We start from the raw sequence: 20110 nt of genomic DNA on the forward strand, positions 1-20110 counted from the left end.
CTTGTTGCAGTGCTGGTGGACAGCTGGTGGACAGCTGTGTCTTGTTGCAGTGCTGGTGGACAGCTGTGTCTTGTTGCAGTGCTGGTGGACAGCTGTACTGTCTTGTTGCAGTGCTGGTGGACAGCTGGTGGACAGCTGTGTCTTGTTGCAGTGCTGGTGGACAGCTGGTGGACAGCTGTGTCTTGTTGCAGTGCTGGTGGACAGCTGTGTCTTGTTGCAGTGCTGGTGGACAGCTGTACTGTCTTGTTGCAGTGCTGGTGGACAGCTGGTGGACAGCTGTGTCTTGTTGCAGTGCTGGTGGACAGCTGTGTCTTGTTGCAGTGCTGGTGGACAGCTGTGTCTTGTTGCAGTGCTGGTGGACAGCTGTGTCTTGTTGCAGTGCTGGTGGACAGCTGTGTCTTGTTGCAGTGCTGGTGGACAGCTGTGTCTTGTTGCAGTGCTGGTGGACAGCTGTACTGTCTACTCACCACGGTGAGCAGTGGATTACCCTTCAGTGTTTGTGTGTCTGGAGGAGGTCAAGCAGCCGAGGAGCGGAGAACTTGATACTGGCAGCCTGCTGAATTAGTAACCGCTCTACATGGCAGAGGGATATGCTCAGAGGTGCAGAAGTAACAAGAGGGATTTAAGGTTGAATCACCTGGTGAATAAAGACGGAGCGCGGGGCGGGAGCGCAGGAAGAGGGTGTCAGGCCGGGGTTAAGAGGGGGATTAGAGCCCAGATGGGCTCTGAAAGGCTGAATGCTGCTTACCCCCATGGCTGCAAACACAATGGCAAAGTTGTCGGCGCTGTAGTCCATCACATCCTTGGACTTCTGCACCAAGCCGGCCTGGCGACAGATCTGTGCAGCAATCTGGAAGCATGGAAACACAGGGTTAGGAAACAGCTCGGTGCATTCACAGGAGTGCCTCAGCATTCACAGGAGAACTCCAAACCCCAAGCAGCTGGAACATCTCGTCAAGAATTCATTCAGTAAAATCTGTTGGAGAACCGCGGCTTCTCAGTTAAACCCTGGGACTGAACTCAAACGGGATTTAAAGGAGGCTGAAGGTGAATAAGTGCTCATTCTGGTTTCTCTCCTTGTGTCTTGGTAGTGAAGGAGCTCACCATGGTTTCCATCTCTTCCTTTATTCCCCGGAGACGGTGGAAGACGCAGATCTTCTCCGGGGACTTTCCTCATGCTGAGGCAGCAGTTTGCAGATCACTTAGAAGAAGTGGGTCATAGTGGACCTTGTGCAGTACCCTGAATACTGAGTACTTACAGAATATTCAATCTACTCCTAATGACTTCATTAATGCTTGTTTAGATGGAGATGTGGCTTTTCAGAGAAAACATTTGTAAACCGTCACAAGTCCGACTGAAGGATTTCATCAGACCCAGAGTCCAGAACGAGCCACGTGTTGGTGCTCAACACAGACCTGTTGTATCACCACTGTCCACCCTGAACCCGCGGCTCTGCTCCCAGACTGAGTGGACTCGTGCTCATGGTCCAGAACAGAAAAGGTTCTTTTAGGTCATGGGGCTGAAGGTGCAAACATTTAAAGTGACGGTGACGCAGACCGGTGTTCAGGTCCACCTCAGGGTCGTTCAGGTCCACCTCAGGGTCGTTCAGGTCCACCTCAGGGTGTTCAGGTCCACCTCAGGGTGTTCAGTCCTGACCTATCAAACCCTTACTGCTGGACCACAGGAGGAATTCTAACGACACGGTTCTATCTGTGCTTCTCCTGCAGCTTCTCCTGCAGGATGCTCCTCAGCTTCTACTGCAGGATGCTCCTCAGCTTCTCCTGCAGGATGCTCCTCAGCTTCTCCTCAGCTTCTACTGTAGGATGCTCCTCAGCTTCTCCTCAGCTTCTACTGCAGGATGCTCCTCAGCTTCTCCTCAGCTTCTCCTGCAGGATGCTCCTCAGCTTCTACTGCAGGATGCTCCTCAGCTTCTACTGCAGGATGCTCCTCAGCTTCTCCTGCAGGATGCTCCTCAGCTTCTCCTCAGCTTCTACTGTAGGATGCTCCTCAGCTTCTCCTGCAGGATGCTCCTCAGCTTCTCCTCAGCTTCTCCTGCAGGATGCTCCTCAGCTTCTCCTGCAGGATGCTCCTCAGCTTCTCCTCAGCTTCTCCTGCAGGATGCTCCTCAGCTTCTACTGCAGGATGCTCCTCAGCTTCTCCTGCAGGATGCTCCTCAGCTTCTCCTCAGCTTCTACTGTAGGATGCTCCTCAGCTTCTCCTCAGCTTCTACTGCAGGATGCTCCTCAGCTTCTCCTCAGCTTCTCCTGCAGGATGCTCCTCAGCTTCTACTGCAGGATGCTCCTCAGCTTCTACTGCAGGATGCTCCTCAGCTTCTCCTGCAGGATGCTCCTCAGCTTCTCCTCAGCTTCTACTGTAGGATGCTCCTCAGCTTCTCCTGCAGGATGCTCCTCAGCTTCTCCTCAGCTTCTCCTGCAGGATGCTCCTCAGCTTCTCCTGCAGGATGCTCCTCAGCTTCTCCTCAGCTTCTCCTGCAGGATGCTCCTCAGCTTCTACTGCAGGATGCTCCTCAGCTTCTCCTCAGCTTCTCCTGCAGGATGCTCCTCAGCTTCTACTGCAGGATGCTCCTCAGCTTCTCCTGCAGGATGCTCCTCAGCTTCTCCTCAGCTTCTACTGTAGGATGCTCCTCAGCTTCTCCTTAGCTTCTCCTGCAGGATGCTCCTCAGCTTCTCCTTAGCTTCTCCTGCAGGATGCTCCTCAGCTGAGGAAGATCCCGAGTCGAGGCTGGTACAGCGTCACTATTCAATCCATCTTAAGCTTCCTAATGACACTAATTATTCTGATGGAGCACAACAGTAATAATCCATGTGTAATCTATACTTAATCTGTGTCTCAGATGTTTGTCTGGAGTGTTTGACTCTAATGAGGCATAAAGGAACCAGAGTGTGGATCATTATTTTAACATCCATTAAAAAGGGCCAAAGTTTATCCTCCCACGTTATTCTGGAGGTTGTGAGAACCGATATTCAACACTTTGAATTCATGAGAAATCCTTTGGCTCTTCATGTTTTTCATATGAAGAACTGGTGGTTCTCTTTAAATCTTAATGCTAACTTATTAATACTTCTGCTTGAAGGTGACAGAAGTGAAGAAATGCCTTTCCCCTCAAAGAGAAGGGATATTTTCAGCGGCCATCAAAACATCTCCCAAAATAGAGGACGACATCCAGAGCTCCTCCAGTGTGCCAATGGTTTTCCATTGTGCCACATTAACAACACTAAATTCTGTCCCTGAGCGCTGACATGGAGGGGACTGCAGGAGTGAAGAGAAGAATACAGAGGTCAGCGCTGGGTTCTAAATAAACCGCTTCCTCTCCTTTTTAAAGCTGAAGAGCACAAAGAACAGCCAATGGCCTTTCACTGAACGAAACCTCAATTGTAGTGGAGTGCTTCAAAAGATTGAATCAATCAATACTATTTCACCAATGGAATAGTCTGTTACTATTGTTTGTTTCATATTATTTTTTTTGCCTTGGGACAATTTCCAAAGCTGTCCTACTTAAACTTAAACTGTGACAAAAGCCTCCATGTAGCAGGAAATAACAGATCCCAGCACTTGTTTAAATGTGGTTCCATGTTGCTGCTTTGCTGGATGTTAGGGAGTAACGGTACTGGGGGGGGGGGGGGTCCACTTGAAGGAGAAACATGCTTGTTTTGGAGGGGTGCAGCTTTTCTGGGTCCAGGTCTTCATGTCCACCCAGTGGACTGTGACTCTGCCGGTCTCAGTGCTTCAAGCGGTTCACTGGTTCTTCAGGATCAATGGACTTCCAGCCTGGTGTGGTCGGCTGGCCGCGGCCTGGTGTGGTCGGCTGGCCGCGGCCTGGTGTGGTCGGCTGGCCGCGGCCTGGTGTGGTCAGCTGGCCGCAGCCTGGTCAGCAGGCCGCGGCCTGGTGTGGTCGGCTGGCCGCAGCCTGGTCAGCAGGCCGCGGCCTGGTGTGGTCGGCTGGCCGCAGCCTGGTCAGCAGGCCGCGGCCTGGTGTCCTGGTCCAGGTGAAACTAACCTGATATGCGAGTTCTATCCACTAGAGTCACTCGGGGATGTTGGACTCTTGTGAAATGTCTGTAGAAATACTGAGTCATGAACGTCCGCTGGTCCACAGACCAGATCCAGGGAGGAAGTGACAATCTTGTCATGTGACATGTGGAAAGACTTGTCACATGACAAGATTGTCACTTCCTCCCTGGATCTTGTCATGTGACATGTGGAAAGACTTGAGTCACTAAAACGGCGTGATTGTGAGGCCGTGTGACTGACGCTCCAGTCGACGGCTGTGAGGTAGGTCTCACCTCGTTGTGGGGCAGCCCAGCAGCAGAGAAGATGGGGATCTTCTGGCCTCTGGCGATGCTGTTCATTCCGTCGATGGCCGAGATGCCGGTCTGGATCATCTCCTCGGGGTAGATCCGGCACTGAGGGTTGATGGGCTGACCTGGAGGCAGGGAGACAGGAAGACCTCGTGTGAAACAACACGGGGTGAGCCACACGGTGGGGTAGTGGTGAGCATCCTGGCCTCACAGCGACAAGTCATGGCTGGAGTCCGGGCCTGGCTGTTCCCTAGTGTGTTCTGCTCACCTGTACAGGTGAACCTGGCTTCACTGTTACTTACGATGATGTCACCATGAAAAGCCTGAAAAAGAACTGGTTCTAGATTCTAGAGCCACCAGCTGACTGACAGGAGGAGCTCTGCAGCTCTCTGGAGAACCGCGGCTCCGCCATCGCAGTTAAATTATCTTGTTCCCTCGTATTATTACCTTCAGGGAACAACTTATTATATCGTTCCCACATGTTTTGATTTGTTCTCTATACCCACTCAGGGGCTCCGTGTTCACTGTAGATTTCAGAGAGCTGCTTCAGAAGCTCTATCGCCTCATAGCTAGAGATAACTCCGCCCCCAGCTGATGACGTGTCAGATCCCACTCTGGCCCCCCCTCTGGCTCCCCTCTGGCCCACCTCTGGCTATGCTCTGGCTCCCCTCTGGCCCACCTCTGGCTATGCTCTGGCCCCCCTCTGACCCCCCTCTGGCCCCCCTCTGGCCCACCTCTGGCCCGGCAGCGAAGTGGGGCCAGCTTAGCACCCGTTTGGCCCCTGATAGGCCGGAGCTTTGGTGGTGGAAAGACAAAGAAGTGGTGCCAAGTCTGGCCCTGGACCAGAACTAGAACCTGGTTCTTTCTGGAGGACAAAACCCCTGAGAGGAGGTGTTCATGATCCTTCTGTTCTGAGCTGGACGACTACAGAGCGCAGCCGAGTGCAGAACTCCCACATGACTTTACTCAGCTCAACATTTGCATGAGAGAGCAGAGCAGCTTGTAGAGGCTTACCCATGATGTCCAGGTAGTCCTCAGCCAGGACGCTGGGCCCACGGTCGATGGGTTTACCGGAGCCGTTAAACACACGTCCTGAAAGAGGAGAGGGAGCGGTTCAGCTAGAAAAGAGAACGCTACCCTTTGATTGATGTCGAAGTTAATTCAAAGATGATTAGTAAAACCAGGAGGACAATTAAATTCATTAGATGACACTCCTGATCTATTCTGTTCCTGTCAGACTCTCAAGAGGAGCCAGAGGAGCGGCTGGAACGGCTCTTATCCAGTCTACAAGTAACAAGTACGGCTGATTAGAAATTCATGGACGAGCTTAATGATACTTCAGGAACAAAAGCAGCTTTACTTTCTGCTTCTGTCTGAATGTATGTAACCTTGTACTGTACTGAGATAATCACATGGATTAAGACATTCAAAAACACCCAGATAAATCTTTCATTCAGAGTTTCCTGAGGTGACTGACAATCCAAGTGGATTTAGTATAATGAAGATTTCTATTTTAAAAGATGAGATGATGGAAGGAGAAAAGACTGAAGCGCAGAATAATTAGTGGCTTATTTACAGAAATGTGTGGATTAACGTTCATACCCAGCATGTCCTCGGACACTGGAGTGCGCAGGATGTCACCAGTGAACTCGCAGGCCGTCTTCTTGGCATCGATACCTGAAGTTCCTTCAAACACCTGAATGGAGATGGACACCATGACATCTTCAGCTGCTCCTAACTCTGTGAGTGTTCCTGGGTTCCTGCTTTACCCAGCTACACACAACCAAAGATTACCAACATGCTGAATGAACTGTAAAAGTCCATCACAGTCAAAATAAAGACATGTGGAGCCTAAAGGCCTCGTCATCCTCCCTAAAGGCCTCTCCATCCTCCCCTAAGGCCTCTTCATCCTCCCCTAAGGCCTCTTCATCCTCCCTAAAAGCCTCGTCATCCTCCCTAAGGCCTCGTCATCCTCCCTAAAAGCCTCGTCATCCTCCCTTAAGGCCTCTCCATCCTCCCCTAAGGCCTCTTCATCCTCCCCTAAGGCCTCTTCATCCTCCCTAAGGCCTCTTCATCCTCCCTAAAGGCCTCGTCATCCTCCCTTAAGGCCTCGTCATCCTCCCTTAAGGCCTCTTCATCTTCCCTAAAGGCCTCTCCATCCTCCCTTAAGGCCTCTCCATCCTCCCTTAAGGCCTTAAGGCCTCTTCATCTTCCCTAAAGGCCTCTCCATCCTCCCTTAAGGCCTCTCCATGCTCCCTTAAGGCCTCGTCATCCTCCCTAAAGGCCTCTTCATCCTCCCTTAAGGCCTCTCCATCCTCCCCTAAGGCCTCTTCATCCTCCCTTAAGGCCTCTCCATCCTCCCCTAAGGCCTCTTCATCCTCCCCTAAGGCCTCTTCATCCTCCCTAAAAGCCTCGTCATCCTCCCTTAAGGCCTCGTCATCCTCCCTAAAGGCCTCTTCATCCTCCCTTAAGGCCTCTCCATCCTCCCCTAAGGCCTCTTAATCCTCCCCTAAGGCCTCTTCATCCTCCCTAAAAGCCTCGTCATCCTCCCTTAAGGCCTCTTCATCCTCCCTTAAGGCCTCTCCATCCTCCCTTAAGGCCTCTTCATCCTCCCTTAAGGCCTTAAGGCCTCTCCATCCTCCCTTAAGGCCTCTCCATCCTCCCTTAAGGCCTCTTTATCCTCCCTTAAGGCCTCTTCATCCTCCCTTAAGGCCTCTTCATCCTCCATGAGAAGAAGAAGAAAGTAGAGCAGTTCAGGTTCTGATGAACAAAATGAGGTCACTTCCTTCTTCCAGCTTCTGGCTGAATAAATGAGTTTGGGCTGTTCCAGCCGTCCAGCTGAACTCTGTAGGAGCTGCTCTGCTGAACCTGCTGCTCTGCCGTGTGCTGCTCATGCTTATTGCAGCTCTCTCAGGACTATCAGTCATATTTTAATCATATTTAACTTGTGACCTCTCTACTGTAGGAGCGCCGCAGCTCGTTAACATGTGGGAGTGCAGGCTGACGTGATGCACCTGAACGCATCACGAGCAGCTGTCAGCTCCTGGAGTTCGAACCAACCAACATGGTCGTGATGTGAGGGGGCGTGGCCTGCTGTGGGGGGCGTGGCCTGTCGTGAGGGGCGTGGTCTGTTGTGGGGGCGTGTCATGATGTGAGGGGGCGTGGCCTGCTGTGAGGGGCGTGGCATGTCACGAGGTATTCTTTACTCTTACTTGCATGTATTTATTGAAGGTTAAATATCAATTCAGTGTATTTCTATTGCTTTTCTTCAATCTCTTGGTTTCATCTTTCCATGTTAAAATAAACGTTTGTTTCACTGAAGCTGAACATGGTTCAGACGTTCTGCTGTTGTAGTGCCAAAGGTTCCGTGAGCTCCAGAACCGACAGTGAATTCCCATTTCTGACAGGACAGCATGAGATGCTATAGGTGGTCCTCACCTGAACCACGGCCTTGGTCCCGATCACCTCCAGGACCTGGCCGCTCCTCTTGGTGCCGTCAGGCAAGGTCAGGTGGACAATCTCAGCGTACCTGGGAAACTAGAGCAGAAATAGGCCACACCCTTTAAGTCTCACCGTTTTCTCATGTCAAAGGGTTTGAGAGGCGGAGGCTGAAGGACTCACCTTCACATTATCCAGGATCACCAAAGGTCCGTTCACACCCGACACGGTGGAGTAGGCTGAAAGACACACAGTTCATTCATCTCTCTGCAGGACAAGGAAATAACACAGGTAATACATTCAACAGTCCCATTTCCACGTCCCGCTGAAAGACGGTAATCAGCGGAGCAGCAAGGAGGCGTCTTCACGGCCAGCGCTTCATAATCAGGAGATGACCTTTCACGCAGACGTTTCCACTGCTTTCAAGCACTCCAGGCCCAAATGTCAACGGCAGGCAAATGTCAAGGGGAAAATGCAGGAAATGCACATGTTGTGTCCAATTAGAGACACGTGGTGCGGTCCGAGCCTCGCCATGCAGAAGGGTCCTCGCTGGGGACATTAGACTGTAATCAGGGAACACATCAAACTCTGCGCCGGGCCTTTTCCCTCCACCTCTGCTGCACCCGGCATTACCTGCCACCAACCACTGGCTGGTCCACTGAGCTGGACGTTCTGCCTCTCCACCACGTCTCAAAGAACCTGCATGAGGAGAGAACCAGGCTGCTTCCAACTTCTCTTCTCATTCTCGCCTCATTCACACGGGGGAACCTTGGTGTGTTGAGAAGATCAACCATTAAATATGAGGTCATATAGGGCGGACATTGTTCAGATTTGATCTGGGCTCCCGAGGTGGAAAGGTTCTTCCACTGTGGCTGTTCCCTCCTGCAGAACCTGATGGAGGCTATGGAGCCTGGAACTGCTCATCCACTTGTAAACAAACATGGCGCCCCCTAGTGGTTTGACTGGCGGTCGTATTCTAGTTTCATCCTCCAGATCAGTAGTTTAATAGTTGAGACTCTCCCTGATATCGTCCGGTTCCTCATCAGTCCACTAGGATGTCAGGTTCTCTCCATTTTATTCATGTTTATAGTGTTTTGTTCCCTGCACACGTCTGTGGTTTCATTCCAAAATCAAGTAACAGCGCCCTCCTGTGGCCCGGCAGACTAACTCCGTCGTTGTCCGAGTGTCTGCTGCTGCAGTGGAAACGGATTAGGTGTTGTCATGGAAACGGGGCCTGAAGCAGCTTGCTGCTGTCACAGTGCCACCTAGTGGTTCCAGGTGCTACGCTCCACACAAATGAAGGAATCCATGCGTTATGCTTCACCACCAAACAGAGCGTCAGTGCGAAGCTAAGAAGCTAGGCTAACATCATCAGCTCAGTCGTGAGGACGTTACGGTTTTTACTGCAGCTACAGCTTTAAATATCACGAGAGAGAAACGGCACCGACTCCTAGAGCGTCAGCTTCAGAACACAGAGTGAGCTGCTCAGGTCTGATGGGACGGACTTCTCCATGGGGACTGTCCTCCGACCACACGGAGGTCAAAACGGTCCTTTTTTAAATCATGTCGATGTCGCGTTCTACTTGAAAATGAATGTGAGCTGATAAAAGCTGGTTGAACTCTTAAAGAGCAGCAGTGGCTTCACAGACAGCCGCTAGAATTCACTTTCACCACTTCACCTCACAGAGGGAGCAGGAGCGAGCGGCTCCAGCGAGTGGTTGAGGTTTCTGGCACCGGGGTGTAAATGCACTGCTGAGCCTCCCTCCTCTGCTCCCTGGAACACACGGGTTCCTCACGGGTTCCTCACGGGTTCCTCAAACAGAAAGCAGAGCAGAGCAGAGGCACAGGAAGGAAGGAGACGCAGCAGAAGACCTGCTGAAGAAAAGGACACGTCGACAAGAGCAAGTTCATGTGAGGAGTGTAAAAAGACCTGTTGTTCTGTGATGTGAGCTGTGATTGGACGGTCTGCAGCATCACCACTCGCAGAACGTCAGAACTAAGAGTGACAGAACATCACAGGTCCGACCCGCTCCACCGCTGATCAACAGATCCAGGAGATGTTCCCCCTTTAAATACCATGTACTGCAATACCTCATGTTTCATTCTCCACTCTGGAAACATGGGAGTCAGAGGAACAGCCCCGGGGGGGGGGCAGGAGGGTTTCCAGAGGGGTTTTCTATCATGCTCTGCTGTTCCTCTTTATGTGTGAACCGTCAATCTCAGGGCTGATATCAAAGGCGTGGGGAAATTAGAGCAGCCTGCTCCCAACATAAAGCACTAAAGCTTAGCGGGGGGCTTCCACTATGCCACTAATTAGACAGGGGCCAACAAAATAACCTGTCAATGCTCCACAGTACCGCCGCCATTTCCCACACACACCTGCACGTCTGCCTCCATTGTGTGTGTGTGTGTGGGGGGGGGGGGGGGGGGGGGGGCTGCAGGCTGTTGAAAGAGCACGATAAAAATGGCTCAAGTGTGATGATAAAAACCAAGGGCAGCCCAAATACAAAAAAAAGATTTTGCTCTCCAAAGCAAAATGAGTTTTACTCTAAACAGCCTTTATCTCAGTTCTTGCTTCAGGGCCCGTCCTGCTGAATGACTCAAGCCCAACATTCACACACATTCCTCTCCTCCACCAGGACCTTGTAGAGCGACGCCACGGCTGCTCTAACCTCTGCTTACCTCATTACCAACGAGAGCCACTAAGTTTGAGCTTTAATGATGTGCTGCCACAAACACACAGCGGCACTCCAGCCTGTGTTCAGCAGGTTTAAATACCCATCAGACTGCAGGAGTACAGCTGTGAGCAGCAGCTGGAGGAACGGTTACACTCCAACCACCTGTGGACTCACAGGCTTCATTAGTTTAACATAATCCCACTGTGTACAGCTGACATCACATTTAACAATCTCGCAGTAAATATGTGAGGTAAAACTCACACACGACTAATGTTACACGGATAAAACCGCATGAAATAGTATCGCTGTTCCTATGAACTCATGACGATCGACTAAAGAAAGACTTAAATAAGACTGGTTAACTCGTCCCAAACAATGAAAAACACAAAGTATCTTCAGGTATTTTAAACACTTTTTCATATACAAAGTGTGTATTCGGGTCCATTTGAAGCAACTTCTCAGATTTTAAAGTCTGCTGAAGTTGGAGGCTTGTTGCTCCCTAGGAGGTTAGCATTTAGCATTAGCATCGGCCCTGCAGGACTCTGGAGGCTAGCATTTAGCATTAGCATCGGCCCTGTAGGACTGTGGGGGTTAGCATTCGCATTGTCCCTGTGGGACTCTGGAGGTTAGCATTTAGCATTAGCATTGTCCCTGTGGGACTCTGGAGGTTAGCATTTAGCATTAGCATTGTCCCTGTGGGACTCTGGAGGTTAGCATTTAGCATTATTATTGTCCCTGCAGGACTCTGGAGGTTAGCATTTAGCATTAGCATTGTCCCTGTGGGACTCTGGAGGTTAGCATTTAGCATTAGCATTGTCCCTGTGGGACTCTGGAGGTTAGCATTTAGCATTAGCATTGTCCCTGTGGGACTCTGGAGGTTAGCATTTAGCATTGTCCCTGTGGGACTCTGGAGGTTAGCATTTAGCATTATTATTGTCCCTGCAGGACTCTGGAGGTTAGCATTTAGCATTAGCATTGTCCCTGCGGGACTCTGGAGGTTAGCATTTAGCATTATTATTGTCCCTGCAGGACTCTGGAGGTTAGCATTTAGCATTGTCCCTGTGGGACTCTGGAGGTTAGCATTTAGCATTAGAATTGTCCCTGTGGGACTCTGGAGGTTAGCATTTAGCATTAGCATTGTCCCTGCAGGACTCTGGAGGTTAGCATTTAGCATTAGCATTGTCCCTGTAGGACTGTGGGGGTTAGCATTCGCATTGTCCCTGTAGGACTCTGGAGGTTAGCATTTAGCATTAGCATTGTCCCTGTGGGACTCTGGAGGTTAGCATTTAGCATTAGCATTGTCCCTGCAGGACTCTGGAGCTTAGCATTTAGCATTGTCCCTGCAAGACCTTGGAGGTTAGCATTAGCATAGTCCCTGCAGTGTGTCTTCAGACTTCCAGAAAGCTCCTGAAGCTCTAAAGGTTCCACCAGTGAAGTGAAGCAGATCTTTGAGCTGCTTGAGGAGATGATCGCTGGTTCTTCTCAGACCTTCAACATGGACAACCAGCCTGAGCCTGGCTAGCTAGCAGCAGCGTGGCTCGCTAGCAGCGGCCTGGCTTGCTAGCAGCGGCCTGGCTCGCTAGCAGCAGTGGCTCACTAGCAGCAGTGGCTCACCAGCAGCAGTGGCTCACCAGCAGCAGTGGCTCACTAGCAGCAGTGGCTCACCAGCAGCAGTGGCTCACCAGCAGCGGTGGCTCACCAGCAGCGGTGGCTCACCAGCAGCGGTGGCTCACCAGCAGCGGTGGCTCACCAGCAGCAGTGGCTCACCAGCAGCAGTGGCTCACTAGCAGCAGTGGCTCACCAGCAGCAGTGGCTCACCAGCAGCAGCAGTGGCTCACCAGCAGCAGCAGTGGCTCACTAGCAGCAGTGGCTCACCAGCAGCAGTGGCTCACCAGCAGCGGTGGCTCACTAGCAGCGGTGGCTCACTAGCAGCAGTGGCTCACCAGCAGCAGTGGCTCACCAGCAGCGGTGGCTCACTAGCAGCGGTGGCTCACTAGCAGCAGTGGCTCACCAGCAGCAGTGGCTCACTAGCAGCGGTGGCTCACTAGCAGCGGTGGCTCACCAGCAGCGGTGGCTCACCAGCAGCAGTGGCTCACCAGCAGCAGTGGCTCACTAGCAGCGGTGGCTCACTAGCAGCGGTGGCTCACCAGCAGCGGTGGCTCACCAGCAGCAGTGGCTCACCAGCAGCAGTGGCTCACCAGCAGCAGTGGCTCACCAGCAGCAGTGGCTCACTAGCAGCAGTGGCTCACTAGCAGCAGCGTGGCTCACTAGCAGCAGTGGCTCACCAGCAGCAGTGGCTCACTAGCAGCAGCGTGGCTCACCAGCAGCAGTGGCTCACCAGCAGCTCCTAACTTGAGACACGAATCACTGAATTAATGATCCAATCAGTATAAATTGGCACAACAACTTTCTAGTTGATTGTTTCTTTAAAAAAAAAAAAAAAAAAAAAAAAAGAATACCTTTATCATACATCCTCCTCCTCCTTCTTTAACTAAATAAAATATATATTTATTTTTAATTAAAGGAGGAGGTGGAGGAAGAGGAGGAGGAGGAAGAGGAGGAGGTGGAGGAAGAGGAGGTGGAGGAAGAGGAGGAAGAGGAAGAGGAGGAGGAAGAGGAGGAGGTGGAGGAAGAGGAGGAGGAGGAAGAGGAGGAGGAGGAAGAGGAGGTGGAGGAGGTGGAGGAAGAGGAGGAAGAGGAGGTGGAGGAAGAGGAGGTAGAGGAAGAGGAGGTGGAGGAAGAGGAGGAAGAGGAGGTGGAGGAGGTGGAGGAAGAGGAGGTGGAGGAAGAGGAGGAAGAGGAGGTGGAGGAAGAGGAGGAAGAGGAAGAGGAGGAAGATGAGGAAGAGGAGGTGGAGGAAGAGGAGGAAGAGGAGGAAGAGGAAGAGGAGGAAGAGGAGGAAGAGGAAGAAGAGGAGGTGGAGGAAGAGGAGGAAGAGGAGGAGGAGGAGGAGGAGGAAGAGGAGGAAGAGGAGGAGGAGGAGGAGGAGGAGGAAGAGGAGGTGGATAGTTGGAAGGACAGATTGTGCTTGACAGCAGTGTTTTGGTGGCGTTGCTCCTTCAGCCATTTTAAAGCCAGATGATTTCCTGCCTCCAACCAAACAGAAGTGATGCTAACACCGCGCCCGGCGGCCTCCTCATCGCCGTAACCAGGGCAACCAAACTGGTCCAGCTATTTCTCCCAGCCGTCAGCGCTGGTATTTGTTGGTTTGACAGTGCGACATGCTTTTTGGAGAGAGTGGATGTAGACCCCTGCGGTGAGGGATGAATCTATAATGACTTGTAATTGTCTTTTAATGTCAGATACTCTAATACGTCCCTGGAAATAGTACGAAATAATTCAATCCAATGGTTTTCACTCCTCAAATCACCTCATCAGTTTTTACACATGTACTTTTAGTGGTTGGTTGATAATACCCAGCAGGTCTTACTAATTCCCCAGAGATGAGATGAAGAGTAAGACCTTCTCAGTGAGGCATTGTGGACACTACATATGGAAGAAAAAGTTTTCAAATGATAAAACTATACCTGTCCCACCGCACCACCGCACCACCGCACCACCGCACCACAGCACCACCGCACCACAGCACCACCGCACCACCGCACCACAGCACCACAGCACCACCGCACCACAGCACCACCGCACCACAGCACCACAGCACCACAGCACCACAGCACCACCGCACCACAGCACCACAGCACCACCGCACCACCGCACCACAGCACCACCGCACCACAGCACCACCGCACCACCGCACCACCGCACCACCGCACCACCGCACCACAGCACCACCGCACCACAGCACCACAGCACCACCGCACCACAGCACCACCGCACCACAGCACCACAGCACCACCGCACCACAGCACCACAGCACCACAGCACCACCGCACCACAGCACCACAGCACCACAGCACCACAGCACCACCGCACCACAGCACCACAGCACCACCGCACCACAGCACCACAGCACCACAGCACCACCGCACGCCCAGGACGAACACAGACGATTCTTTTCTATGGGAACGATTTGCATGTTTGCCTCCGTGAGCCTGCACTGCCCTCTGCAAAGTAAATAATGCTTTTAATGAAAATTCTATCACATTTTCACAACATTATGTTTATGATCCTCCCCCCTCATAAATGGCAGCTAGTCCATATTTATAAAAGGACTTAATAGCTACACTTAGCCTGGAAATTGCCCACAGGCCTCAAAAGAGATGCATACGGCTATTTCCTGAAGAGTGATGATAATAATAACGGAGTGGGGGAAATTGGGCTATATAATTATACAGGAACCCTTTAGAAATCCATAAGTCTCCTGCATCTGAATGGAGACGCCTGTAACTGGGCCAGGAGGAGGTAAATGGAACTTCAAGACATTTTAAGTAACATTAGTTTGTCTCACTCACCGAGTCCAAACAGCTTCAGCTCAAACAAACAAACACAAAGAGGGGGAAGCTGGGACCAGGAGCCAAACTAAAGGGAACCAGGACTGGGAGGTGAAGGTCAGAATCCTCAGGGTGGGTCGCTTCCCCGAGACAGGACTCCGGCACAAACACCAGATTAATATGGTCACAACACATCCTCAGCAGATTAACGCCGAGCCGACAGTCTGAACCACGGCAATGGAGGAACAGGACAACAGTCCCAACACCAAGTCGCAATGAGTCTTCAAAACCCAAATCATGGGAGGGAACGTGTCCTCACTGTGGAGTCACACTGGAGCCTCCTGCTGGAGTAACCTCCTGAGCTCACCTGTCCCTCCTGTCCTTCCTGTCCCTCCTGAGCTCACCTGTCCTTCCTGTCCCTCCTGAGCTCACCCGTCCTTCCTGTCCCTCCTGTCCTTCCTTTCCCTCCTGAGCTCACCTGTCCTTCCTGTCCCTCCTGTCCTTCCTGAGCTCACATGTCCTTCCTGTCCTTCATGAGCTCACCTGTCCCTCCTGTCCTTCCTGTCCCTCCTGAGCTCACCTGTCCTTCCTGTCCATCCTGTCCTTCCTGAGCTCACCTGTCCCTCATGTCCTTCCTGTCCCTCCTGAGCTCACCTGTCCTTCATGTCCCTCCTGTCCTTCCTGAGCTCACCTGTCCTTCCTGTCCCTCCTGGGCTCACCTGTCCTTCCTGTCCCTCCTGTCCTTCCTGAGCTCACCTGTCCCTCCTGTCCCTCCTGAGCTCACCTGTCCTTCCTGAGCTCACCTGTCCCTCCTGTCCCTCCTGAGCTCACCTGTCCCTCCTGTCCTTCCTGAGCTCACCTGTCCTTCCTGTCCCTCCTGTCCCACCTGTCCCTCCTGAGCTCACCTGAGGCGCCCCGCTCCAGGTAAAGGCTCGCTGGCTCGGGCTCGCCTCCCGGAGACTCCAGGGAAGTCAAAAACATGAGAGGAAGTTGGAGTTCTGGGGAAAAGCAGTCAGAATTCTGACGTTCCCTCTCACTTCCAGGCGGTCCTAATCTTCCGCCTGTGAGTCCTGAAAGGAACAACTTCAGTCTCACACCTTTTCAGGTCACAACTGAGACCATGTTTGTCTCGTGAAGATGAAACGCGTGCTCACGTCTGACACAACATGTTGGAAGTCCTGAAGTTCATCTGGACAGCGGGGGCTGCACGGTGACGTGGGATGCTGTGATTTGATCGTTCTACACATGGAACTTTTCATAACACAACTCTTGTCATGCGTTTTGTTCTTCAGGGAAAAGGCATTCCCCCGACCAGCAGTGTTCCAGCTGATGTCTCCACCCCAGAGCTCGGTCATAGTGCGCTTTCTACAGCTCACTATAAACTACATTTCCACAGGAAGCCGGCGTCAGTAAAGAACCTGGTCCAGGACCAAAGTGTTTGACAGAAACAACATTAACATAAACTCACCAACTGCTAGAACCTAAAGTGCTGTGAAGCTCCTTTCTGGTGGAGAACAATGTATGGAGCCGAGTGAAGTGTGTCTGATACCTGCGTTTGAGGGGATTAAAGGCCTCGCCCGGGTTCTATATGGGGGGCCATCTTTATATAAAAGAGAAAGAAAAGACAGGACAGTTCAAGGCCCCCTCTTACGTGTAAATGGCGATTTTAAAAAAAGTGGTTTGCTCTCCCATTTCACAAGGTAACGACGGCTCAATGGGCTATATGTTCCTGAGGTGTGAAGTAGCAACATTTCCCATTAGGTTTGGAAAACTTTCTCCACCCCTCTTCTGCTACTTCAGCTCAAGTGCAGCGCTCCCCTGGTTTGGCATGCAACAGCCGTGTGGGTCACCCCGCAGCCCGTTCAGCTGCCAGAGCCCTTTGTGTACAAAGATGTTAATTGGTCCTAATCCGCCACTAGAAGCTGTTTTGGTAGCCTGACCTCGCACCCTGAAGGACACCTTGGTGTGAAATACTAAAGAGCCCATTCAAGTGCCAGAGAAAAGAGGCACAGAGCATTCCAACACAATTCAATTTCCCAGCTGAAAGATGGGGGGAGGAGCTGGGACGGAGCTGGGACGGAGCTGGGACGGAGCGACAATAAACCAGCGCTGCCAGGCTGCTGCCTCACAATTACGTCTTAGCTTGTACTTCAAGGGATTCCCACAGTCCCAGTGGACACCGCCAGGCTAATACAGACAGACAGACAGACAGACAGACAGCGTCCCGCTCCAGCAGAGAACACACACCACATCAGTCCTGACACCACCTATATTTCATGTCCCTCCTTTTAAAGTCCAGATTTGAAGGCTTCAGTGAATCTACTGCATGTTCACACCTCTTATAGCCACACCGCTGGCGTTTCAGCTGCGGCGTCTCAGAATCTGATTCCAGCTCCATAGAACTGAGCTGATCAGATCAATACCTCAACTTTAAAAAAAGACCAGCCCTGACCTGTTCAGGAACAATATCTTCATTTACAAAGCACTTTTCAAACACAGTGCGACAACGGGCTTTAAAATAACAACAAAAAAAGATCATTTAAAAATGGAGCAGTAAATCTAAAAATAATGAAAGATAAAACTTTTATTTCCTGATAAATCTCACATGGTCATAATGTTATGGCTGAGTGTGTGTGTAAACATGGTCATAATGTTATGGCTCAGTGTGTGTAAACAAGGTCATAATGTTATGGCTGAGTGTGTAAACAAGGTCATAATGTTATGGCTGAGTGTGTAAACATGGTCATAATGTTATGGCTCAGTGTGTGTAAACATGGTCATAATGTTATGGCTCAGTGTGTAAACATGGTCATAATGTTATGGCTGAGTGTGTGTGTAAACATGGTCATAATGTTATGGCTGAGTGTGTGTGTAAACATGGTCATAATGTTATGGCTCAGTGTGTGTAAACATGGTCATAATGTTATGGCTCAGTGTGTAAACATGGTCATAATGTTATGGCTCAGTGTGTGTGAACATGGTCATAATGTTATGGCTCAGTGTGTGTAAACAAGGTCATAATGTTATGGCTGAGTGTGTAAACATGGTCATAATGTTATGGCTGAGTGTGTGTGTAAACATGGTCATAATGTTATGGCTCAGTGTGTAAACATGGTCATAATGTTATGGCTCAGTGTGTGTGTAAACATGGTCTTAATGTTATGGCTGAGTGTGTGTGTAAACATGGTCTTAATGTTATGGCTGAGTGTGTGTAAACATGGTCATAATGTTATGGCTCAGTGTGTAAACATGGTCTTAATGTTATGGCTCAGTGTGTGTAAACATGGTCATAATGTTATGGCTGAGTGTGTGTAAACATGGTCTTAATGTTATGGCTCAGTGTGTGTGTAAACATGGTCTTAATGTTATGGCTCAGTGTGTGTGTAAACATGGTCTTAATGTTATGGCTGAGTGTGTAAACATGGTCTTAATGTTATGGCTCAGTGTGTGTAAACATGGTCTTAATGTTATGGCTGAGTGTGTGTAAACATGGTCTTAATGTTATGGCTCAGTGTGTAAACATGGTCATAATGTTATGGCTCAGTGTGTGTAAACATGGTCATAATGTTATGGCTGAGTGTGTGTAAACATGGTCATAATGTTATGGCTGAGTGTGTAAACATGGTCATAATGTTATGGCTGAGTGTGTGTAAACATGGTCATAATGTTATGGCTCAGTGTGTAAACATGGTCATAATGTTATGGCTCAGTGTGTAAACATGGTCTTAATGTTATGGCTCAGTGTGTAAACATGGTCATAATGTTATGGCTCAGTGTGTGTAAACATGGTCATAATGTTATGGCTCAGTGTGTAAACAAGGTCATAATGTTATGGCTCAGTGTGTAAACATGGTCTTAATGTTATGGCTCAGTGTGTAAACATGGTCATAATGTTATGGCTGAGTGTGTGTAAACATGGTCATAATGTTATGGCTCAGTGTGTGTAAACATGGTCATAATGTTATGGCTCAGTGTGTGTAAACATGGTCATAATGTTATGGCTGAGTGTGTGTGTAAACATGGTCATAATGTTATGGCTGAGTGTGTGTAAACATGGTCATAATGTTATGGCTCAGTGTGTGTAAACATGGTCATAATGTTATGGCTGAGTGTGTGTAAACATGGTCATAATGTTATGGCTCAGTGTGTGTAAACATGGTCATAATGTTATGGCTGAGTGTGTGTAAACATGGTCTTAATGTTATGGCTCAGTGTGTGTAAACATGGTCTTAATGTTATGGCTCAGTGTGTAAACATGGTCATAATGTTATGGCTGAGTGTGTGTAAACATGGTCTTAATGTTATGGCTCAGTGTGTGTAAACATGGTCATAATGTTATGGCTGAGTGTGTGTAAACATGGTCTTAATGTTATGGCTCAGTGTGTAAACATGGTCTTAATGTTATGGCTCAGTGTGTAAACATGGTCTTAATGTTATGGCTGAGTGTGTAAACATGGTCTTAATGTTATGGCTCAGTGTGTAAACATGGTCATAATGTTATGGCTCAGTGTGTGAACATGGTCATAATGTTATGGCTCAGTGTGTAAACATGGTCATAATGTTATGGCTGAGTGTGTGTAAACATGGTCATAATGTTATGGCTCAGTGTGTGTAAACATGGTCATAATGTTATGGCTCAGTGTGTGTAAACATGGTCATAATGTTATGGCTCAGTGTGTAAACATGGTCATAATGTTATGGCTCAGTGTGTAAACATGGTCATAATGTTATGGCTCAGTGTGTAAACATGGTCTTAATGTTATGGCTGAGTGTGTGTAAACATGGTCATAATGTTATGGCTCAGTGTGTAAACATGGTCTTAATGTTATGGCTGAGTGTGTAAACATGGTCATAATGTTATGGCTCAGTGTGTGTAAACATGGTCATAATGTTATGGCTGAGTGTGTGTGTAAACATGGTCATAATGTTATGGCTGAGTGTGTGTGTAAACATGGTCATAATGTTATGGCTCAGTGTGTAAACATGGTCTTAATGTTATGGCTGAGTGTGTAAACATGGTCTTAATGTTATGGCTCAGTGTGTAAACATGGTCATAATGTTATGGCTCAGTGTGTAAACATGGTCTTAATGTTATGGCTGAGTGTGTAAACATGGTCTTAATGTTATGGCTGAGTGTGTAAACATGGTCTTAATGTTATGGCTCAGTGTGTAAACATGGTCATAATGTTACTATAATGTTGCTAACATCCACGTTGCTGCGTTGCTTTGCTAACATCTATGCTGCTGTGTTGCTAATAAAACTAGAATAAAAGATAAAACTAG

The 20110-nt window shown here is 49.8% G+C and overlaps 1 protein-coding gene across 1 annotated transcript in view; it reads right to left on the reverse strand.

Annotated features, from left to right (window-relative positions):
- Window positions 1-20110, reverse strand: part of atp6v1ba (ATPase, H+ transporting, lysosomal, V1 subunit B, member a) — a 43614-nt gene that overhangs the window by 12069 nt on the left and 11435 nt on the right. Inside the window, exons 2-7 of the mRNA XM_080493922.1 lie at window positions 7942-7997; window positions 7759-7857; window positions 5923-6016; window positions 5335-5412; window positions 4306-4445; window positions 749-850 (exon numbers count right to left, since the gene is read on the reverse strand). Of these exons, the coding sequence (XP_080350048.1) occupies window positions 749-850; window positions 4306-4445; window positions 5335-5412; window positions 5923-6016; window positions 7759-7857; window positions 7942-7997 (569 nt within the window). The remainder of the gene's footprint in view (window positions 1-748; window positions 851-4305; window positions 4446-5334; window positions 5413-5922; window positions 6017-7758; window positions 7858-7941; window positions 7998-20110) is intronic.

This window comes from Lipophrys pholis, assembly GCF_963383615.2.
Source record: "Lipophrys pholis genome assembly, contig: SCAFFOLD_28, whole genome shotgun sequence".
Lineage (NCBI taxonomy): Eukaryota > Metazoa > Chordata > Actinopteri > Blenniiformes > Blenniidae > Lipophrys > Lipophrys pholis.